General features: G+C 37.7%; 1 protein-coding gene across 1 annotated transcript; it reads left to right on the top strand.

The window, feature by feature from the left end:
* Nucleotides 1-23,184: 23,184 nt before the first annotated feature.
* LOC127185299 (kelch-like protein 24) lies at nt 23,185-24,969 on the top strand. The gene is given in 3 exon segments (XM_051141813.1): nt 23,185-23,203; nt 23,206-24,668; nt 24,670-24,969. Coding segments are annotated over 3 exon segments (1,782 nt in total).
* Nucleotides 24,970-25,671: the final 702 nt, after the last annotated feature.

Genomic DNA, 25,671 nt, shown 5'->3' with positions numbered 1-25,671 from the left:
CTTAGTCTTGTTGCAACTTGGTGTATCATATTTGTTTGATATCCATGGAGGCCTGCCCTTTTCTGAAGAGACAAGGAGTGGAGCAGAAGAGTGGGGCAGGATGACACTACTAGGCAGAGAGTAAGGAAGGGAAACTGCAGTTGGAATGTAATATATGAGATAAGAATACACTTAAACTTTTTTAAAAAATAGATACTATTCTGGTCTTGGAAAGTTTTAATTGAAAAGTAGGACTGGCGAGCAAGAGTAATCTTGTGATTACCTGTTGCCTTAGTTAGGGTTTCTATTCCTGTTGATGAAACACCATGACCACAATCGGCTTGAGAAGAAATTGTTTATTTCATTTCACAGCATATAGTCCATCATCCAAGGGAGTCAGGGCAGTAACTCAAACAAGGCAGGAATCTGGAGGCAGCAACTGATGCATGGAGGAACACTGCTTACTGGGATGCTCTTTATAGCTTCCTCGGCCTGCTTTCCTATAGCACTCATATGGCAATACCCACAATGAGCCGGGCCCTAGCACATCCATTATGAAAATCTGCCACAGGCTTCCTTGCAAGTCAGTCTAGTTTGGGGCATTTTCTGAACTGAGGTTTCCTTTTCCAAAATAACCCTAACTTATGTCAAATTTACATAAAGCTAGCTTAACTGCTTTTTTTTTATAAATGTAAAATTATTCCTTTAGCTACTCAAAAGACAGACAGGTTTCACCAATGCTGAAAACATGAGGATATATTTTTGTGATATTCCATGATTATATTTGATAGCTTTAAGTATATTCTTAACTAGAAATATCTATCATTAAAATTAAATATATACTACAGCTCTAACTTCTAGTTTTATTTATTTTGTACTCTGATTCCAGCTTATTTTTAGCAAATGTTCTCCTCCTTATTCTAGTAGACAACAGTAGCAAAATAGCAAAGTTTTCTGTCTAAAATACAGAACAATTTGAAAACCAGTTGAAAAAAGTCCATGCTTTGTAGAAGCTTAAAACAAAATTTCAAGGTGCTTAAAAATTATATTCAAGTTTCTAAATAGAAACCTAACCTCAGATATTAATCTAAAAATATTCTCACAGTTAGTAATTAATAATTTGAAGATATATGTATATAATGTCATTTTCATTATAAAAACAAATTTTCATAAATAAATTGCATTTGTAGCAATTTATGGTACTGGAGAATAAATTTATTTCTCAAAAAATGTCTAAAGTAGGAAGTTATTTAATATACTCTGCTATTGAAATATAACTAAATTTGGACTTACTGTTTTTAGAAACAATTAATCATTTAAAAGGGACAAATTTGTTTCCACAATGAAGGCAATATGGCACTGCTAAACACAGCTCTCTTGATGTCTGGACACTTCAGTCTTAGGCTGAAAACAGTGTTCAGTCTCACAGTTCTCCTAATAAAGTTTTAATTACTTTTCATGCAGTACTGTGGCTTCATCCTTATCCTCTAGCACACACCAAACTACAAATCAATCATGCTATTGACTAGTCTCAAAACTAATAATTCTCCAGGTAGAAACTAATGCATGCACAACTCATTTTTGAAAAGGTGATCAATGTTTAAATAAGTGCAGGTGATTCATGCTTCAAAAAATGAAAGGCAGAGAAACTCTTTTCAAAGAAAGATTACAGCTGCATTATACTTAAACATTTTTCATACAATATATTTTGACCCCATTTTTCATTCCTGGCAACTATTCTCAGATCTTCCCCTTTTTCTTTTCACTTTACCATCCCAACTTCATGCTCTCCTCCCTCTCAACATAACAAAAAAATAAAAACAACCAATGAGACTAAAAATATCAAAAAATTATTTTTCATATATAATGCCATTCAGCTCCTATAATATTTTATTTTGTCGTCTACTCTTATACTGAAAATATTTATTTTATAGACATTTAAAGATAAAGGAACTGAAGCTCTGAGAAGAGTCATTATGTTTCCATTGGGGACTTGAATGTAACAATTTGAATTAAGTCCTCCTACTCCAAGGGATGATCCAGAGTGTTAAAAGTGTTATCTATTAAGTGTCTTACATCTTTTGAGCATCTGGCAGTGTAGAGATTATTAGTAGTTCTCTTTTGAGTTTCAGAGAATGTAATATATGGAAAATATGGTTGTCAAGTCTATTTTATTCCTCTGAAAAGTAAATCTCCCCAGGCTTATCTTTTTTAAAAGAGTAGCATCTTTTTTATTCCTTTAGTTTTATAAGATTCCTTTGAGACTATGATCTGTTAATCTTAATTTTTGTGTCTGTAAATGCAGACAGTAAAGGCTAGTTTATTTAAAGACCAAACTATATTTATTAACAACTTTAGATATAACCATCTAGGCACTGAGTACTTGCTTTCAGTCTACTATATTTCAACCTAAAACAAATTCACATCACTATGCCATGATATTTATTATTCACAGCAAATCCTTTTTGAAGTTAGATTAATCTAAAGGCATTAGATCCTTGGAAATTAAATTAATCCTAATCCACATTTCTAAACTTCTGGAAAGCCTACAACATTTGAAAACATCATTTTTAATTTCTATTACACAAAATGAGATCTACTTTCTAAACCATAACATAGCATTTGGACGTTATCACACTTTAGGTTACTCTATGGCCATTCAGTCTTAAATATTTACTTTTACAATGAGTGTTCATCATCACTGGTTTGTAGGCTCAATTTTCTTAACCAATATATTTTATTAACAACTTAGTGACCGAGCCTATGTCACTTACAACCCAACTAACCAAAACAATAGGAAATGAGGATTAATGGACACAACAGCAAATCCTTAAGGATATCAGTTCCAAGGAACAATTCTCCAGGAGTGAGCCGCAGGATTTCTTCTGCTGGAACCTGGGATAACCAAAACCCAGAACCTCAGCAGGAACCGAAGCCCCAAAGCCTTCCCTAGAGCGGCTCTCTAGGAGCGTTTTGAAGTGCAGCGATGAACAGCCAAATCTATCCCAAGTCTCCAAAAACCCCGCCTCCAGTTTTGAGCTTATTTATATATCTCCTTTCAGAGTCAGTTCATGGGTTCTTTTCAGCTGGCAACAATTAAGCTCCTGCATGAGATGGTTGCTCTTCTAGTGAATTAACCTTACCTGTTCTCTCACGAGTCTGTTCCAATCCCGCACTTGGGATCCTAAAAAACAGGTTTATCTCTCCTTCACTGGTTAAATGCCAGGGGTAATTTAGAAAAAAAAAACTTCTTCTGTGTGGTTTTTAAGTGATAAAGTCTTGTTAGTGTTACGGCAGAAAATTCATCCATATAAGAATATTTGATGGTAAAACTACAGAGGTGCTATGTCATCAAACTACTTACCACAGGAACTCTATTGTGCTTAGACACAGTAATCTGTTAGAAAAAAAAATGTTGGTTTAGAGAGCACTATGCCAATTTCACACAATTTTCATCATGCAGTGAAGGATCCATATTTCTTCTTCCCACTGTAGGCAAGGTAATCAGTATGTAGCAATTCAACCTTTATATGGAGCCCATAAGTTTGATTATAAATCACACCTGTAGCCAGGTATGGTGGCGCACGCCTTTAATCCCTTCAGATGGGAGGCAGAAGTAGGTCCATCACTGTAGGTTCAAGGCCAGCCTGGTCTACAAAGTGAGTCTAGGACAGCCAAGATAACACAGAGAAACCCTACATTGAAAAACAAAAACAAATAAATCACACCTGTTATAATGTGGGATTCTATTACAGAATATCCTAGAAAAATAAAACATAAAAAGTACCTTCCTCCTATATCTAGAAGACTTACAGTGGGAAAATGAGACTAATATATATAAGAAATTATGTATATTAGAGACTTGCTCAGACACTTAGGTTATAATGCCAGAGAAATGGAATGTTTCAGAGGTCAGATAAGAAGGATAACTATATTAAAATATGAAGAGGGATTCAGTGATCTTGATGGTTTTGGTGAAGGAAGTGGTAAAAGCGGCAGACACGTCAAATAAGAGGCCAATTAAAACTCTTCTCATTCTAGCTAAAAAGAATTTCCTATCACTTCAAAAATATCTGCCAGTTTTATCTATGACAGTTCACTGAAAGACTTGAACTCCTTATAGAGCGCCTGCTTGAGAAAGACAGAGCCATTGTAACAATCAGAGAAGTGTCCAGTTGTGGTCTATCACCCTTTGATTTTGCTGGTCCTCATCTCTCAAGTCCTCTAACTCTCTATTCCTCCTCAACATAAGACCATTGGAAACCTCTCCCATAACAAGTTATATTTATGCAAATCATTTTCCAATTATGCATACTTTTTTAATTTTTTAAATTAATTTATTCAGATTGCAACTCAATTGTTATCCCATCACTTGTATCCTCACATTTGTCCTTCCCTGCCACTTTCACCCTATTCCCCTCCCCTAGGTCTAAGACAAAGGGGGACCTCCTCCCCCACTATATGCTCATAGGCTATCAAGTCTCATCTTGGTAGCCTGCTTATTCTTTCTTTGAGTGTCATCAGGCCTCCCCACCAAGGGGAAGTGGTCAAATATGGGGCACCAGAGTTTGTGTCAGAGTCAGTCCCCACTCTCCACATAACTGTGGAGAATGCCCTGTCCATTGAATAGATCAGAGTAGGGGTTCAATGTTTATGCAATAGTTTGAGCAGACACACCCCCCGGGCCCCAATCCACCCATCATGATGTTCTTCTTGTAGGTTTCTATGACCTTCTGGGTCCTTCTATTTCCCCATCTCCTCTATTTCTCTTACTTAGAGTCCCATGATTTTATATAAGAAGTTTCTGCTGGTCTAGGGAAATATCCTTCATGAATTAGATACACTTATCTGCCATGACTACAAAGACAACACTCTTTAGAAGATGTATCGCAATTTTCAACCAATGAATTCACATATGAATATGGTAACAAAATTCACTATAACTTTTGATAGCTGCTGTACCATATTCTCTCAATCTGTATACTTAATTCTAAGGCGAATCTTGTCAATAATGGCCTAAACCAGGATTCAATTCTTATCTAAATTGTAGGATAAGTTTAAAGGAACTCAATTCTTTACCTGAAAGTATTAAGAATGGAGCCTCCAATACCAAATTAGAAAACTTCTCATGCATATTATTTCTTCAAATATAGCTATCACAACTACATGATTTACATCAACAATCAAACTGTAAAACAAAGGTTACAGAGCAATGACACATCTTGAAATTTGAAGTGTTTCACTTTCCAACCACAAAAAGAATAGCCCATCTCAAATGCATTCAACACTATTCGTACTATATCATGTAACAGAAAGTTGCCTATGTTCTCAAAAAAGGGCCAACTGGCCATAAACTATCATGCATCAAGGACTATTGGTGGAAGTAAATATAAGAAAAATATATGTGGTTTCACAAGATGGTAGTGATGAATACACATGCTGCCTGATTTGCAGAGAAGAGACCACAGACGCTAACTGGACCCACGGACCACAGGTGTTGTTGATAACTGGTTGAGAGATATCCATACAGTTAGGACCACAGGTTAGTTAGACCTCCGGTCATCCAGCATCCCAGGAAGGATGTCAGACTAGTCCCCCAGAGCCAAGACAGGACCCAGACTCTAAGTGACAAGTTCTGAGTGGCAGCCTTGCTTGGCGGGTGAACTCAGTATTTTGGACTGAATCTGCGGTGGCAGTGCCTCAATCCTCCTGGACTAGGGAAAGCTATGAGGGTGGTTTGGGGCCTCCGACCCACTCCCTCACCAACACAGCCCACAGAAAGCCTAGGCACCATTTGAGCACCCAGTCTGCAGTGGGTATGGTCCCACCTGCTGCGTGCCCCAAAAGGAAACTCGGCAGCTTTGCTTGGCGGGTGAACTCAGTTTTGGGACTGAATCTGCTACGGGGGTGCCTGAAACTTCCTGGACTAGGGAAAGCTACAAGGGTGGATTGGACCCTCAGAACGACCTCCCTGACCCACGCAAGCCCACAGAAAGCTTGGGCGCCATTCGGGCACCCAGTCAGCGGTGGGTACAGTCCCCAGCTGCTGCAAGCTCTGAGAAGGAAACTCAATGGACAGCAATCCAGCCCCCAGAACCTGATTTGGACCCTGCCTGCAAGTTGCAAGCTGCTGAAATCAGGGATACACCTCCATAATGGTGTGATCTGAGACCAGAGACACTGCCAGGAGTCAAGGACTGCAACAGCCCTCTGACCAGGGCTGGGCAGAAACCAAACAGCCAGCCCCAGAAGACTACCCTGGCACAACTGGTCATAACTGTCCCAGCCTAGCCAGGCTCCACAGCCTAGCTGGGATTCACATACTCTTGTGAGTGGCTGGGCAGGTCAGAGGAGATAGAGCAAATATCTAGCCAACCAACAACAATCAAAAGGCAGTAGTGGCTGTCTCCTTGGCAGGCATAACATAGGCTCCACTACCTGGTTGGAGCTGGCAGAAACCTAAATAACTTCTAGAAGCCAACAGGGGTTCAGGCAGTCTAAGGTGGCCTGAGCCTAGGAGCCCAAGCCCCAGGGCCCGAGGGCAGGATAGTCAAAGCTCAGCCAAACATAGAACAACTGGCTCTACATACTCTACCTCAAACTGATACTGGAGCTGCAGAGCACCAGCACCTACCTTGGCTGACCCAGTGGGGAACCCAGGGTGTGAAATAAAGACTTCAGGAGACAAAACCAGGGCGTCTGCCTCACTCAGGGAATAGTTTCCTGACCACCACAAGCAAAAGACCTCAATCTAAAAGTACTCACCACCAAACTGCTCTCAACGACCAGTAAAAGAACCCAAAAGATACCTCCCAACACCAGACACATCAAGATGACTAAAGGCCAGTGTAGAAACATGAACAAAATCCAAAACAATATGGCATCTCCAGATCCCAACTATCGCAAAGAAAGCCACCTAGAGAACTCAAGCACAATTAGAATACAAGAAAAAGACCTCAAATCCCTAGTAATTAATATGATAATGGAGGAAACAAATAAAATCCCTAAACAAATGCAGGAAGAGGCAGCCAAACAGGTAGAAGACATAAAAGAAGCCTATAGAGTCACTGGAAGGAATCAAGGAAAACTCAACCAATCAATTGAAGGAAATCAATAAAACCATTTAAAATCTGAAGATAAAAATGGAAACAATGGTAAAGACCTGGACAGAAGAAAAACAGGAAAGAAAATGCTTAAAGAAGAAGCCAAAGTAACTAAAAGGCAGAGAAATAGTATCCAAATCAACAAATTGAATAGCCCTATTTCTCCTATAAAAATAGAAGAAATCATTGATAGTCTTCCAACCAAAAAAAGCACCAGGCCAGATGGTTTCAGTGCAGAATTCTACCAGACCTTCAAAGAAGAGCTAACACTGATACTCTTCAAGCCACTCCAAAGATATAAATGGATGGAATATTACCAAATTCATTCTATAAGGCCACAGTCACACTGATACCTAAACCCCACAAAGACCCAACAAAGAAAGAGAATTTCAGACCAACTTCTCTTATGAACATTGACACAAAAATACTCAATAAAATTCTCGCAAAACGAACACAAGAACATATAAGAGATATCGTTCACTATGACCAGGTAGGCTTCATTACAGGCATGCAGGGATGGTTTCATATACAGAAATCCATCAATGTAATCTTCCATATAAACAAACTGAAAGAAAAAACCACATGATCATCTCCTTAGATGTAGAAAAAGCATTTGACAAAATCCAACACCCATTCATGTTTAAAGTTCCAGAGAGATCAGGAATTCAAGGCACATACCTCAGTATAATAGGCTATATACAGCAAGCCAATAGCCAAAATCAAATTAAATGGAGAGATACTCAAGGAAATTCTAAAATCGGGGACCAGACAAGGCTTCCCACTTTCTCCACATTTTTTCAACATAGTTCTTGAAGTTCTAGCCAGAGCAATAAGACAACAAAAGGAGATCAAGGGTATCCAAATGGGAAAGAAGGAAGTCAAATTATCCCTAGTTGCAGATGATACGATAGTGTATATAAGTGACCCCCAAAATTCCACCAGAGAACTCCTACAGCTGAAAAACAGCTTCAGCAAAGTGGCTGGATACAAAATTAACTCAAAAAAGTCATAAGCTTTCCTATATACAAATGACAAACATGCAGAGGAAGAAATTAGGAAAACTACACCCTTCACGTTAGCCACAAGCAATGTAAAATATTTAGGAGTAACTCTAACCAATCAAGTGAAACACTTGTTTGAAAAAAATCTTTAAATCTCTGAACAAAGAGATTGAAGATGACATCAGAAGATGGAGGTGTTTCCCTTTTTCATGGAATGGGAGAATTAACATAGTAAAAATGGCCATACTACCAAAAGAGATATACAGATTCAATGCAATCCCTATCAAAATACCTAAAAAATATTTTAAAGATATTGAAAGATCAATTCTCAACTTCATATAGAAAACAAAAAACAAAAAATAGCAAAAACAATCCTATACAATAAAAGATCCTCTGGAGGAATCTCCATACTTGATCTCAAGCTGTACTATAAAGCAACAGTAATTAAAACAGCATGGTACTTGCACAGCAATAGGCTGGTTTATCAATGGAAATGAATCAAAGACCCAGAAATGAATCCACACCCATATGGTCACTTGATTTTTGACAAAGAAACCAAATCTATTCAATGGCAAAGGATAGCATCTTCAACAAATGGTGCTGTCTAACTGGAAGTCAATGTGTAAAAAAAAAATGCAATTAGACCCATATTTGTCACCATGTACAAAACTCAAATCCTCAGTAGGAGAATGGATAAAGAAAATGTGGTACATATACACTATGGAATATTACTCAGCTATTAAAAACAAGGAATCCCCGAAATTTGTGGACAAATGGATTGAGCTAGAAATGATCATAATGAGTGAGTTAACCCAGAAGCAGAAAGAATCAAATGGTATATACTCACTTATATCTGCATACTAGCCCAAGGGGCATGTTCCACGAAAGCCTTCACTTACTAGGAAACTGGGACAGAGTGGAGGACATCCTATTTGGACTCTAGATGAGAGAAGCATGGGAGAATAGCAAAGTAGAAGGATCCAGAGGGTCCTAGAAACCTACAAGTAGAACATTATGATAGGCAAATTTGAGCCCAGGGGTCCCACTCAAAGTAAGGCACCAGCCAAGGACAATAGAGGCGGTAAACTTTAAACCCCTTCCCCAGATCTAGCCAACAGTCAGAACATTCTCCACAGTTGAGTGGAGAGTGGGATATGACTTTCTCACGTACTCTGGTGCCTCACATTTGACCATGTCCCCTGGAGGGGGAGACCTGGTGGCACTCAGAGGAAGGACAGCAGGTTGCCAAGAAGAGACTTGATACCCTATGAACATATACAGAAGGAGGTAATCCCCCTCAGGAACAGTCATAGGGGAGGGGAATAATGGGAAAATGGGAGGGAGGGAGGAATGGGAGGATACAAGGGATAGGATAAACATTGAGATGTAACAAGAATAAATTAATAAAAAAATAAAAATTTTAAAAAAGAATAAATTACTAAAAAATAAAAACAAAAAAGAAACCTCAAGTCCAAGTGGATTAAAGACCTCAACATAAAACTGGAGACACTAAACTGGTTAGAAGAAAAGGTGGGGAAGAGCCTGGAACACATTGGCACGGGAGACAACATCCTGAACAGAACACCAACAGACCAGGCCTTAATGTCAACCATTAATAAATGGGACCTCATGAGGCAGGGAAGCTTCTGTGAGGCAGAAGACACTGTCAACAGAACAAACCGACAGCCTACAAACTGGGAAAAGATCTTCACCAACCCTACATCTGACAAAGGTCTAATATCCAAAATATATAAAGATCTCAAGAAATTAAATACCACCAAACCAAATAACCCAATTGAGAAATGGGGCTCAGAACTAAACAGAGAATTCTCAACAGAGGAATATCAAATGGCTGAGAAACAATTAAAGAAATGCTTAACCTCCTTAGTCATCAGAGAAATGCAAATCAAAACAACTCTGAGATTCCATCTTACACCCATCAGAATGGCTAAGATCAAAAATTCAAGCAACACCACATGCTGGTGAGGATCTGGAGAAAGAGGAACACTCCTTCATTGCTGGTGGGAATGCGAACTAGTACAACCACTTTGGAAATCTATCTGGCACTATCTCAGAAAACTGGGAATAGGGCTTCCTCAAGACCCAGCGATTCTACTCCTTGGAATATACCCAGAAAATGCACCAGCATACAACCAGGACGTATGCTCAAACATGTTCATAGCAGCCTTATTCATAATAGCTAGAATATGGAAACAGCCTATGTGTTTCTCAGTAAAAGAATGGATAAAGAAACTGTGGTACATTTACACTATGGAACACTACTCATCTATTAAAAGCAAGGAATTCCCGAAATTTGTGGACAAATGGATTGAACTAGAAATGATCATAATGAGTGAGTTCACCCAGAAGCAGAAAGACTCAAATGGTATATACTCACTTATAACTAGACATGCCCAAGAAATATGTTCCATGAAAGTCTTCACCTACCAGGAAAGTGGAATAGGTGTGAGGACACTCTTTTGGGACTCTCGGTTAGAGAAGCACGGGAGAATGGGGAAATATAAGGATCCAGAGGGTCCTAGAAACCTACAAGTAGAGCATTATGATGGGCAGACCTGGGCCCAGGGGTTCTGCACAAACTATGGCACCAAGCAAGGACAATATGTACAGTAAACACCGAACCCCTACCCAGATCTAGCCAAGGGACAGAACATTCTCCACAGATGAGTGAGGAGTGGGGACTGACTTTTACATGAACTCTGGTGCCCCCATATTTGACTACATCCCCCTGATGAGGAGGCACGGTAGCACTCACGGTAAGGACAGCAGGCTACCAAGAAGAGACTTGATACCGTATGATCATATACAAGGGGAGAAGGTCCCCCTCAGTCACAGTCATAATGGAGGGGAATAGGGTGAAAGTGGGAGGGAGGGAGGAATGGGAGAATACAAGGGATGGGATAACAATTGAGATATAATAGGAATGAATTAATAAATAAATAAATTTTTAAAAAAGAAAAAATATATTCTTTCTATTTATGATTGGTATTTGTTATTTACAATGCAAATCACTCCTACAATAATGAGGCAGCTTTCAGGTACAATGGTAAACATCTTATCATGGATGTGAAATCCTGAAAACAAAAAAAGCTACTTTATTATCAGTCATCTCTATATATCATCCTTTATGTCAAGCCTCATGACTTCAGGAAAATAGCTTCTCAGTCATTTGATATTTTCCATTTTTATAATGGTTTAAAGATGCATAGGCATGAACAGAGACATTTGTCTCTATAATAGAAAAATATTTACTAATAGAATAAAAATATTCACAGATAATAAGATTATTTGTGTGCCCACTGACTCATTTTCAAAAATGGCATATATTTTAAAGTAAAGACAACATATTTGTCACCTGAAAATGTTCCTTGCTTTTTCTCATAATCACAGTGATACACATTTAGTAGCTTAAAGAATATTTTTTAAAGGCTTAAAAAGTAGCATAGCTGTCCAAATGTGAACTTTGAGTCAGAAAATATGAACATATCTTTGGTAATCATAACTAATTCTTCACTGACAAAGAATTATACAACTACTAATGAAGGAATGGACACCAGGGAAGAAAGATAATTCTTTCTACTTACAGATATGCAGTAAATAAGTATTCACTGGTGTGATATAAAAGTGGAATTCCAGGGCCAGTGAGAGGACTTAGTAGGTAAAGGTGCTTGCTGTAAAGCCTGACTGCCTGAGGTCAGTCACAGGGGCCCACAGGATGGAAGGAGAGAAGTCCCTCAAGTTATGCTCTGCCCTTCACATATGCTATAGTACACACAACCCTCTTCAATAAATAATAAGTATAAAAAAGTATCTGTAATAATAAAGTTGTTTCTCTTACAAGCACATGAGTCTTTTAAGTTCTGTGGGAAATCTAGCTACCTCTACCAGGTTACTTGACAGAAGTTCACTGTTTTATTTGTATTCTTTCACCTTTTCCCTATATTCTGTGTGCTAGCTTACATTAAACCCACAAATAATAACACTAATTATGACAAATTTTCTTTTAGCTAGACCTTAAAACCCATCAAGATAGCCATTCCCTTCCTTGTTACTTACTCCTGACCAGCATACTATGGAAACCATTTCAATAATGGCAGTTATTTTTCATGTGTTGAGACTAACACTGCTACTCATCCCTTAGCAAAATGCTGGAACATGAAAATATCTGAACAGACATATATCAAGCAAGTAATAAATACATTTTAAGAAATAAATCCCAGCTGGTTTCAAAAAGATATTCAATTTCTCAATGGTTGAAAGAACTATTTTCAAATTTATCCTCCCATTTAATTTTCTTAGTACACCAATATAAACCATACCCTGATAACCTGATTTTTGAATTATAAGAATGGGGAAAAAAACATTTCGTCAACTGAATGGATATTTATTGACAATCTGCCATGCACTAGGTACCAATTCTTAAATAGGCAAAAATACCAAAAGTAATTCTATTTTTCCCACATAACACATAACTTCCCTCCTCCTCATCCACAGAAATGTTTCTTTATTCTGGTTATTCTAATACTCTTCATAATAAAAATGGATAATTAATTTTATAGCCCAGTGGCCTAACAGTATTTCATATACAAAATGTGCTCAGAAAATATCTTTGAAGAAATGGATGAGTTAACGAATGATAACAGATTGTTTTCTATTTTTAAACTTTTAGAATTTACATTCTCAGGGTTAAAGAGATGGCTCAGTGGTTAAGAGTGCTGTCTGCAACTACATGGTGGCTCATAACCATCTACAATGTGATCTAATGTTCTATTCTGGCCTGCAGGTGTGTACGCAGATAGAGTACATATATATATAAGATAAATAAATTAATAACAATTACATTCTCTGTCTAAGGTTAATAGAATTTCAGTTCCATTTAAGTGAATATGGATGAGCATCTCTTAGGTGCTCCCCTTTGACCTATGTTCTGACCATTACCATTTTCTTATAATTAGTATATCTAGTTCTGCAAAACATAAAAATAAAAAACAACTATTCATACATGCTATTTGTTTGCACTCAAAATTCATGATTTGTGGTTTATGAGTCAGAACAGCACTATCAAGCCATAAATGTGCCAAGGTATCATCTCTCCCTGGACCTCAAATGTGCTATCTATAGAGAACAATAGATGAAAATGAAAAGATTGCATGACAATGGTCTCTATTGGTTTCCTTTCCCTGACACTCTCTCAGCATGTTGTGTATCTATAAGCATTGTTTCAAACTGAATCATATGTTCTGTTATTTCTAATTTTTTATAAAGTTACTTAAGAGTTTGGGGTGCAAAGTATGGTTTCTTTTAGAACTAACATGCTAATACAATCTTGTGGTTATTAAAGTCCACATTAAAAGGAGAATGAATTAGAAATAAATTAAACAAACACACCCTGCTGGCTAGAACTTAGCAGAAGAGTGTACCTCACTGTTGTCTTTGCAGAAAAATCATAGGATGCTCTGTTCTGGCATGAGATTTAGACCCAGGATCCAGGAAAGAAAGAAAGTAGTGGGAAATCCATTGATTGACATGGAAAAGGATTTTAGCCTTAGTCACATCTATCAAGAAAGGGGAAAAAAATCACTGGGAAGTGGATTCTCTTCACTGAGAAATCTGATTTTTCCTTCTTTTTTAAAATTAAATTATTTCCATACAATATATTTTGCTCATATTTTTGTTTCAGTAATACATCTTCATTCTTTAAATACTGAAAAGGTTTGCAGGGAGTATACCTAAATCAGTCAAAAATTATTAATGCCTCTGCACAGAGCATTTCCCTTGTTAAGACTTGACAGGAAAAGCTTTGATGACGAACTCCACTGCTTGGCTCCTTGTTTTCACTGTGACTGACATGCACTGATTTGATGAACACTAAGTTCACTGAAAATTTTATGGAGAGGCTAACATTTAGAATATTTGCAAATTCTTTATTTGTACTGAACCAGCAGGTTTTCTACTGCATATTTCTCCACTGAAAAACAGGGGAAAGGGATAACTAAAGGAAACTGACTTATTCAAGTTCCAGTTTGAGGAAAACTAAACAGACCTTCCATCTCATAACCTCTCTATCTTAGGTGTAGATTAGGTTTTGAGGGACTATATGGGATAGTAAGTGGGAAATCCCTTGCTAATCCCCAGGATTTAGTGTGTTTTTTGTTTGCATTGACTGTAGTCGTCCTCTGCACGTTTTTAGATTGGGTTAAGCTGTAAAATATATATATATATATGATGACAATGATATTGGCTTTTGCAGAAAATTGTATGTCATAATATATTTTAATATTTGTCATGAATTACTTTAAAGCTGACATTCATATGATCTCTTTTCTATAAATATGTTATGTTTGTAGCTTCTAAAATTAAAGCACACCAAGATGAGCATGGCACATCATGATGCTAATTGCAGCACAGGAGGAATATTGAGTTTAAGGCAACAGTAAGTTACAAGTTGAGTTCCAGATTAATTTGTGCTATAGAGTGAAACTTTGTCTCACAAGAGAAAACAAATAAAATTAAAATTAAGTAAAGAGAGCAGAATAGGACACCATTTTTTAGAACATTGCAAAATCGCAAAGTAAACATGCAAAAACCTTTTCCTGAGAACATCTTGAATCTCAATAAAAGTAGGTGTTACTTTTCTGAGAACATCTTGAATCTCAATAAAAGTAGGTGTTACTTTTCTGATAATGGACAAACATAGAGGTAGAAGGAAGAAGAATGAAGGAAACAAAGGGAATGAAGGTAAAAATGAGTAACACAAGGCTAGTCACAGAAAACACTGGTAATTAAAATGGTGGAGCCTTAGGTTACTGCATAAATCAATGACCCATTTTTCTTAGCTGCCTAACCATCATTTAACCTAACAGTTAATGATAAATAAATTATACAGTTTTAGTAAAACAAGAAACAGATTCTCCAATGCATATTTTTATATTTTGTTTGTTTGTTAAATAAGAGATTCACTGTGTATCCAAGACTGGTAAGAAACTTTATAGCCAACTCATAATCCTTTTCCCTCAGCCCTCAAATAATAGGGTAACAGTTCCTACAATATCCAGCTTGTACATATGATTTTGATATCCCCAACAGTAGTACTTTTGTGGAGGGAGAAGAAGATAAGACAAGGTTTCATGTGGCTTAGGCTTCTAATTCAAATCCTAGTCCTCCTGCCTTTACCACCACAAGGGCTGGGATTATAGGCATGAAATTTCAAGACAGCCATGTAGTTTTTCGTGAAAGTAACTCTAGTTTTTGGAAGTAAGACACCATTTAAAAACCTGAGAACCTAAAATTCCCATAATCCTTCTTGTCAAGTTCCATTTATCACCATCATTTACCTACACTTTAGATAGTCACTTTACTTTAAGAACAAAGACCACTCAATTTGACATTAGCTGCTATTCTTGGTAGTTATTTACTGAGTTTTCACTCGAATGATCTTTAGAATAACGACATTAAATGTGGATATTCAGTATTAATGAACCTTATTATCTAGACATAGTCTTTTATGTCAGAGTTATGCCGTGTTATCATTTTAAGATCTAAAGAGGACCAATACATAATCATAAAAACAATTCTCAATAAAACTGTTTCACTTACATATATATTATAATTAATAACCTGAAAGTTATAAAGTATTCACTTTGATGAATCATTAATAGTTTACATATATATTTGTAACCATCAGCTAATATAAGCCTTGCCATTTTCAAGAGATAGAGATAAAAAGAGACATTGCTCTAGCAATATATTGATGTAAACAGAAATCACTGAGAATTCCAAGAATTAATTAATAATGCTCCTACATCATAATAAGCAGCATGAACAGATGCTATGAATCTCATTTGGGAGACGGTGGAAATTTGAAATAGAACAGGGAAAATGGCAGTATACAATTGGCAAATTAGAAATACACAAATCAGGGAACTGCAAATCAAACCTATATTCAGACTCATTCTCAAACCAATCAGGATGAGCATTACTGAAATTATATATAACCAATTTTACAGAGGATAAAGGAACCCTTATATATGCATAGTAAAAGCATAAACTAAGGTAGTCATTGCAGCTGAGTAGGAAGATCATCTGCTTGCTTTCTCTGCCTCTCTAAGCTAGTAGATTTTCATTTCATCCAATATCTGGCTCCTGAGTCTTCACTGGTAAAATTGAATGATTGGGCATTTTTTAAAACTTTAATAACAACATCCTACTCACTTCAACTTGGCACCATATTCTGGTTTTTTCCCAATTCTCAATAATGCCATCAAGGGTTTAATCCATTGGTTAGGTCAAAACCCTCAGGATCCGAATACTTTCCCAAAGCCCATCAGCTAAAAAACAAGCATCCAATACATAGTAGAGAATACATCACTGAAGGATAGGTCACTGAAGCAGAAACTAAGCAGAGAAATAACATCATTAACCAATGCCATGCATCAAATGGATCTAACAGATATCTATAGAACCTTTCACCAAAACAAGAAGGAATATTCTTGCACCCCATGGAACCTTCTCCAAAATTGATCACATCGTAGGTCACAACGCAAGCCTCAACAGATACAAGAGGATTGAAATAATACCTTGTATCCTATCAGATCCCCATGGTCTTAGGCTGCAATTCAACAACAACAGAAATTAAAAAAAGCCTACACATATGTGGAAACCAAACAACTCTCTGCTAAATGACACCTGGGTCAGGGAAAAAATAAAGAAAGAAATCAAGGAGTTCCTGAAATTCAAGGAAAATGAAGGAACAACGAACCCAAATTTGTGGGATACATTGAAAGCAGTGCTAAGAGGAAACTTCATAGCACTAAGCGCCTTTAAACTCAGAGGAAGGGCAGCAGGTTGCCAAGAAGAAACTTGATACCCTGTGAGAATATACAGGGGGAAGTAATCCCCCTCAGAAACAGTCATAGGGGAGGGGAATAATGGAAAAATGGGGCGGGGGGAAGGAGGAATGGGAGGATACAAGGGATGGGATAAACATTGAGATGTAACAAGAATAAATTAATAAAGAGAAAAAAAAAGAAATTGGAAACATCACACATAAGCATCTTAATGACACAACTGGAATCCCTAGGAAAAAAAGAAGCTGAAACACCCAAGGGAGTAGATGTCTGGAAATAATCAAAGTCAGGGCTGAAATTAACAAATTAGAAACTAAGAAAACAGTCCAAAGAATCAACAAAACCAAGAGCTGGTTCTTTGAGAAAATCAACAAGATAGACAGACCGTTAGCCAAACTAACTAAAAGGCAGAGAGACAGTATTGAAATCAACAATATCAGAAATGAAAAGGGTGACATAACAACAGACACTGAAGAAATACAAAGAATCATAAGATCCTACTTTGAAGGCATATATGCCACAAAATTTGAAAATCTAAGGGAAATGGATGATTTTCTTGATCAACTTCACTTGCCTAAGTTGAATGAAGAACAGATAAACAAGATAAACAGTCCCATATCCCCTACAGAAATAGAAGCAATCATTGATAGTCTCCCAACCCAAAAAAGCCCAGGGCCAGATGGTTTCAGTGCAGAATTCTACCAGACCTTCAAGTGTGAGCTAGTACCGATACTCTTCCAGCTACTCCAAAAGATAGAAATGGATGGAATATTACCAAATTCATTCTATGAGGCCATAGTCACATTTATACTTATACTCCACAAAGACCCAACAAAGAAAGAGAATTTCAGACCAATTTCTCTTATGAACATAGATGCAAAAATACTAAATAAAATACTTGCAAAACGAATACAGGAACACATCAAAGATATCATTCATCATGACCAAGTAGGCTTCATTCCAGGCATGCAGGGATGGTTTAATATATGGAAATCCATCAATGTAATCCACCGTATAAACAAACTGAAAAGAAAAAACCACATGATCATCTCCTTGGATGCAGAGAAAGCACTTGATAAAATTCAACACCCATTCATGTTTAAAGTTTTAGAGAGATCGGGGATACAAGGCACTTTCCTCAACATAATAAAGGCTATATACAGCAAGCCAATAGCCAAAATCAAAGTAAATGGTGAGATATTCAAGGAAATTCCTCTCAAATCGGGAACAAGGCAAGGCTGCCCACTCTCTCCATATCTCTTCAATATAGTACTCGAAGTTCTAGCCAGAGCAATAAGACAACAAAAGGAGATCAAGGGGATCCAAATGGGAAAGGAGGAAGTCAAATTATTCTTATTTGCAGATGATATGATAGTGTACACAAGTGATCCTCAAAATTCCACCAGAGAACTCCTAAAGCTGATAAACACCTTCAGCAAATTGGCTGGATACAAAATTAACTCAAAAAAGTCTGTAGCCTTCCTATACACAAATGACAAGCTTGCAGAGGAAGAAATTAGGAAAACCACACCCTTCACATTAGCCACAAGCAATATAAAATATCTAGGAGTTACCCTAACTAAGCAAGTGAAGGACTTGTATGAAAAAAATTTCAAAACTCTGAAGAAAGAGATTGAAGATGACCTGAGAAGATGGCATGATCTTCCTTGCTCATGGATCGGGAGAATTAACATAGTAAAAATGGCCATCCTACCAAAAGCAATCTACAGATTCAATGCAATCCCTATCAAAATACCTACACAATTTTTTAAAGACATTAAAAGTTCAATTCTGAACTTCATATGGAAAAACAAAAAACCCAGAATAGCTAAAACAATCTTGTACAATAAAAGGTGCTCGGAGGAATCTCAATACCTGATCTCAAACTGTACTGTAAAGCAATAGTAATTAAAACAGCATGGTACTGGCACAACAACAGGCTTGTTGATCAGTGGAATCGAATCGAAGACCCAGATATGAATCCACAAACATATGGTCACTTGATTTTTGACAAAGAAGCCAAATCCATTCAATGGAAAAAGGATAGCATCTTCAACAAATGGTACTGGTCTAACTGGAGGTCTATGTGTAAAAAAATGAAACTGGACCCATATTTATCACCTTGCACAAAACTCAAATCCAAGTGGATTAAAGACATCAACATAAAACCTGAGATACTAAGCCACTTAGAGGAAAAAGTGGGAAAGAGCCTGGAACATATTGGCACAGAAGACAACTTCCTGAACAGAACACCAACGGCCCAGGCCTTAATGTCAACCATTAATAAATGGGACCTCATGAGGCTGAGAAGCTTCTGTAAGGCAGGAGACACTGTCAAGAAAACAAAGCGACAGCCTACAGATGGGAAAAAATCTTCACCAACCCTACATCTGACAAAGGTCTAATATCCAAAATATATGAATAACTCAAGAAATTAAACACCACCAAACCGAATAACCCAATAGAGAAATGGGGCTTGGAACTAAACAGAGAATTCTCAACAGAGGAGTATCAAATGGCTGAGAAACACTTAAAGAAATGTTCAACCTCCTTAGTCATCAGGGAAATGCAAATCAAAACAACTCTGAGATTCCATCTTACACCCATCAGAATGGCTAAGATCAAAAACTCAAGTGACACCACATGCTGGCGAGGATGTAGGGAGAGAGGAACACTCTTTCATTGCTGGTGGGAATGCAAACTAGTACAGCCACTTTGGAAATCTATCTGGTGCTATTCTCAGAAAACTGGGAATAGGGCTTTCTCAAGACCCAGCTATTCCACTCCTTGGAATATACCCAGAAGATGCTCCAGCACACAACAAGAAAAATTGCTCAACCATGTTCATAGCAGCCTTATTCATAATAGCCAGAACATGGAAACAGCCTAAGTGTCCCTCAATAGAAGAGTGGATAAAGAATCTGTGGTACATATACACTATGGAATACTACTCAGCTATTAAAAATAAGGAATTCCCGAAATTTGTGGATAAATGGATTGAGCTAGAAATGATCACAATGAGTGAGTTAACCCAGAAACAGAAAGAATCAAATGGTATATACTCACTTATATCTGCCCAAGGGGCATGTCCCACGAAAGCCTTCACTTACCAGGAATCTGGGACAGAGGGGAGGGCATCCTATTGGGACTCTAAATGAGAGACGCATGGGAGAATAGCAAAATAAAGGATACAGAGGGTCCTAGAAATCTACAAGTAGAACAATATGATAGGCAGATTTGGGCCCTGGGGTCCCACTCAAAGTAAGGCACCAGCCAAGGACAATACAGGAGGTAAACTTTAAACCCCTTCCCAGATCTAGCCAATGGTCAGAATATTCTCCACAGTTGAGTGGAGAGTGTGATATGACTTTCTCACGTACTCTGGTGCCTCACATTTGACCATGTCCCCTGGAGGGGGAGACCTGGTGGCACTCAGAGGAAGGACAGCAAGTAGCCAAGAAGAGACTTGATACCCTATGAGAATATATAGGGGGAGGTAATCCCCCTCAGGAACAGTCATAGGGTAGGGGAATAATGGGAAAATGGGGGGGGGAGGAATGGGAGGATACAAGGGATGGGATAAATATTGAGATGTAACAAGAATAAATTAATTAAAAAATCATTTAAAAATATCATTATACTTCTGTTATACTAAAGACAAACAGGCTGAGAAAGAAATTAGGGAAACAACACCATTCACAATAGCACACACACACACACACACACACACACACATACACACACAAACTAAAACAAAATCAAAATAAAACAAAATCTATAAGGTATTTTGGTGTAACTTTAACAAAGGAAGTGAAAGACTTGTATGAAAAAAGTCAAGTCTTTGAAGAAAGGCATTGAAGAAGATATCAGAAGATGGAAAGATCTATCATGCTCATGAGTCGTTAGGATTAACATAGTAAAGATGGACACGCTACCAAAGCAATCTCCAGATTCAATGCAGTTCTCATCAATATGCCGAAACAATTCTTTATAGACCTTGAAAGAACAATTATCAACTACATATTAAAAAAAAACACCCAGAATAGCTATGACAATTCTATATAACAAAAGATCTTTTTCAGATATCTCCATCCCTGATCTCAAGCTGTACTATAGAGCAACAATAATAAAAATGGCATTGTACTGGCATAAATACAAACAGGTGGATCAATGTACTGGAACTAAAGATTCAGAAAAATCCTCACACATATGGACACTTGATTTTTGACATAGAAGACAAAACAAAAACAATGGAAAAACAACAGCATTTTCAACAAATGGTGCTGGTCTAACTGAATGTCTACATGTAGAAAAATGCAAACAGATCCTTATTTATCACTCTGCACAATACTCATGTCCAATTTTGTGAAAGACCTCAACATAAAACCAGATACATTAAATATGTTAGAAGAAAAAGTGGGGAAGAACCTTGAGCTCATTGGCACAGGAGACAACTTCCTGAAGAGAACATCAACAGCTCAGGCTCTAAGATCAACAATTAAGAAATGGGACTTGTTAAACTGAAAAGATTCTATAAAGCAAAGGACACTGTTAACAGAATAAAACAACAGCCTACATACTGAGGAAAGATATTCCCCAAACCTACGTCTGACATAGTTTATAAAGAACTCAAGAAATTAAACAGCACTAAACCAAAAAATTCAATAAAAAAATGGGACATAGAACTTAACAGACAATTCTCGACAGAAGAATATCAAATGGCTCAAAAACACTTAAAGAAATGCTCTGTGTCCCTAGTCCTCTTTGACTCTACAGGTTTGTTTCTTGGGTTAGTCGTTGGTTGTTTTTTGTTTGTTTGTTTTGTTTTGTGAGGGTGTGTATTATATTGAGTAGAGCCTTGGCTTAACCTCCTGATCTTCCTGCTTCCACCTCCCAAGTGCTAGGATTATTGATGTACACAATCACATGTGGCTTGACACAATGGTTTAAGGGTCAGAAATGCATCAAGAATAGTCAAGACAAAATTTAGATTTGGTCATTGAGGTAACAACAAAATTACTCATGGAAAAATTAAAGGCCAAATATAATAGTTTGAAAGATAAATGAACATGTCTGTATTATGTTATGTACTTGGGATTAAAATTTTCAGAAAAGTCCTTAAGCTAGTACACAATAAACGACCTATATAATAACAATAAAAAGTATTAAAAGCCAAAAACAAAACATAAAACAAAAGTACTGAAAAGACTAGAGATACAAAGAACATGGTTCAAAATAATAGAGGTGATTATAGAAAATCCAAAGCAACAGCAATCTTATGTAAAGAAACTTAAAGCAATTTCACTAAAATTTGGAATAAGACAAAGTTGTTCACTCTCTACCTATTTATTTACTATATTTCTTGAAGTCTTCTCTTGCCGAATATGACACAGGAAAGAGATCAAACACATAAAAATAAGAAAGAAAGATGTCAAAGTATCTTTTCTGCAGATGATATAAGTGTATACAAAAGTGACCCTAAAATTCCACTGAGAAGCTCGTACAATCAATAAACACTTACAGCTATATACAAGAAATCCACAGACACTTTACAAAAAAAAAAAAAAAGAGAGAGAGAAAATTTGATCAGTCCTATCAAAATCAGGAATGAGACAGATCTATCCACTATCTCTACTCCTTTTCTGTGTCATACTGAAAGAGCTAACCAGAGCAATAAGACAAGAGAAGGAAATTAAAGAGATATAAGTTAAAAAGAAGAAGTTAAATAGTTATACTTATACATAAGAGAACAATTCTACCCAAATATGCCTAGAAACAACAGACTAATTCAGTAAAGTGGTAGACTATCAAATCAAGTTTGGAAAATAGGTAATCTCTCTATATACCACCAACAAACACATTGAGAAAACAATCATGAAACTCTCCCAGTTACAATAGCATCAAAGACAATAAAATACATTGAAATAAATCTAATCAAGGAGGTAAAGAATCTCTACAATAAATCTTCAGAACTTAACAAAGAGATTAAGAAAAACATTAGGGCAGTGGCTGGGATTAGCAGCTCTAGGAGGACACCCCAGACACGCAACAGAGACCACCAAGATCACAGGGTTGCTGCTCTTGTGCAGCTTCCAGCATTCCCCTAGAGGTGTGGAAATGTTAACAACACAAGTATTTTGCCTGGGGCTTTGGTCAAGCAAATACTGAGAAGCCACCTAAAGAAGATCCCTAAAGAGACATTTCTCAACAATTTCACAGTCAACTGATGTAACAATGGTACTAATATTAGGACGCAACTAAGCAGAGAGGCTCTTGGGGTACATGATTCCCCAGCAACTAAGCTTAAAGTGTTTGAAATGGACCACAAATCTCTGCGAGGTCATGAGAATTTTCCCTTCTCTTCAGGATCCTCCCATGCTGAAAACATACTCCAGTTACTTAATGAGTTCCGAGACAGCTGCCTCTTCACAGATATTATCATCCGTGTGGAAGGAAAAGAGTTCCTGTGCCACCGAGCTGTTCTCTCAGGCTGTTGCAACTACTTCATGTTTTGTAACGACCACAGGGAGAGCCAAGAAACGCTGGTCGAGATCAAAGGCATTTTAGCTGAAGCTATGGAATGTATTTTGCAGTATCTATATACCCTGAAGGTGAAGATCACAACAAAGAACGTCCAGTCTCTCTTCGAGTCCTCCAGCCTATTTCAGATTAGAGCTCTCTGTGACGCTTGTGCTGCCTTCTTAGAGGAGCAGCTCGATCCCTGCAATTGCTTAGGAATCCAGCGTTTTGCTGACACCCACGCGCTCGAGAATCTCCTTAGAAAATGTAAGGCCATGGCCTTACAGACTTTCGAGGATGTGTCCCAGCACGAGAAGTTTCTTGAACTTGACAAAGATGAACTTACTGATTACATGCGCAGTGACGACCTTGTGATTCAGAAAGAAGAGGTGGTTTTCGAGGCTGCCATGCACTGGGTCTACCAAGCTGTCCATCTTCGAAGACCACTGTTACACGACGTCCTGACCCACATCAGGCTCCCCCTCTCGCATCCCAGCTTCTTTCTTCAGACAGTTGAGGTGGACGAGTTGATCCAGAATTCCCCGGAAGGTTACCAGCTCCTACAGGAAGCAAGAAGGTATCACATATACGGCAATGAGATGAGGTCCCCAAGGCCACGCAGGTCTACTGGCTACTCAGAGGTGATAGTTGCCGTTGGAAGAGGTGAACAAGTCAGAGGATTTAATAATCCATTCACTGTGTGCTATGATCCAGTAACAGAGAAATGGACGTCCCTGGCGAAGCTTCCACTATTTACCAAATCAGAGTATGCCGTCTGTGCACTAAAGAACGATATTCTTATTTCAGGTGGAAGAATCTACAGCCAAGATGTCTGGGTTTATCACTCAAAGTTAAATATCTGGATCAGAGTTGCCTCTCTAAATAAGGGAAGGTGGCGTCACAAGATGGCGGTCCTTCTTGGAAAAGTGTATGCTGTTGGAGGCTATGATGGGCAAAACAGACTTAGAAGTGTCGAGTGTTATGATTCCTTTTCAAATCGCTGGAGAGAAGTTGCTCCACTTAAGGAAGCAATGAGATCCCCTGCAGTGACCAGCTGTGTAAGGAAGCTGTTTGTGATTGGTGGAGGACCTAAGGATACTACTTCTTCTGATAAGGTTCAGTGTTATGATCCAGAAACCAATTCATGGCTGCTTCGTGCACCTATCCCAGTGGCCAAGAGGTTCATAATGGCTGTGTCTTTTAAACAACCTGATCTACGTTGCTGGAGGACTGACCTCAGCAGTCTATTGTTATGATCCAGTTAAAGACTACTGGATGCATGTTCAAAACACATTAGGCAGACAGGAAAACTGTGGTATGTCAGTGTGTAATGATAAAATCTATATCCTGGGTGGAAGAGGAGAAAACGGAGAAGCCACAGACACTGTTCTCTGTTACGATCCTGAGACAAGTATCATCACAAGAGTTGCTGCAATGCCCAGACCATTGTCCTATCATGGCTGTGCAAGTATTCATAGATACAATGAGAAAATGCTGTAAGCACACAAGAAGGCTCACCAATCCAAGAGGAAAGTTTTAAAAACTAATAAGTGAGAATGAATCTCTTTCATGCCATATATGAAAAGAAATAAAGAAGTAATCCTGATTGTTTTCTGCTTAAAAAGCAAAATTTGGAGCTGTAATAAATCATTTCTTGTAATTTGAGGCGGGGGAGGGGGTTAAAATAATGGTGGTTACAGACAGGCCAGTACATACCTTTAATGCTAGTACCCAGAAGGTAAAGGCAGGTGGACTTTTCTGAGTTTAAATCCACCCTGCTCTACATAACAAGTTCTAGGCAAGCAAGGACTACACAGTAAGACCCTGTCTCTAAAAAATGATTTGGCTTGTGAATATACTTTTGCGTCTTTTAAAACACTATGCAGTGTAGGAAATAATACCAAGTTTTAAACTCCTGGGATTTGTGCACTGTGTGTGTTTAGGAATGTTTGTTTGTTTGTTTCTCTCTCTTATTTTTTGTCAATTATGTAGAGAAAATTGTATGACTGAGTTTTCATTTAGGTTGGACTGCCTGATGTCAAGAATGTTTAGAATTGACCATTGGGAGGAAAAAATGAGGTTTTTTTTTCTGAAGTAATTTTTAAAAATATATTTTATTAATTTATTCATATTACATCTCAATTGTTATCCCTTGTATCCTCCCTCCCTCCCGCTTTCCCCTTACGCCTCTCCCCTCTGACT

The sequence above is a fragment of the Acomys russatus genome, chromosome X (genome assembly GCF_903995435.1).
Source record: "Acomys russatus chromosome X, mAcoRus1.1, whole genome shotgun sequence".
Lineage (NCBI taxonomy): Eukaryota > Metazoa > Chordata > Mammalia > Rodentia > Muridae > Acomys > Acomys russatus.
This window is presented reverse-complemented; position numbering and strand designations above follow the sequence as displayed.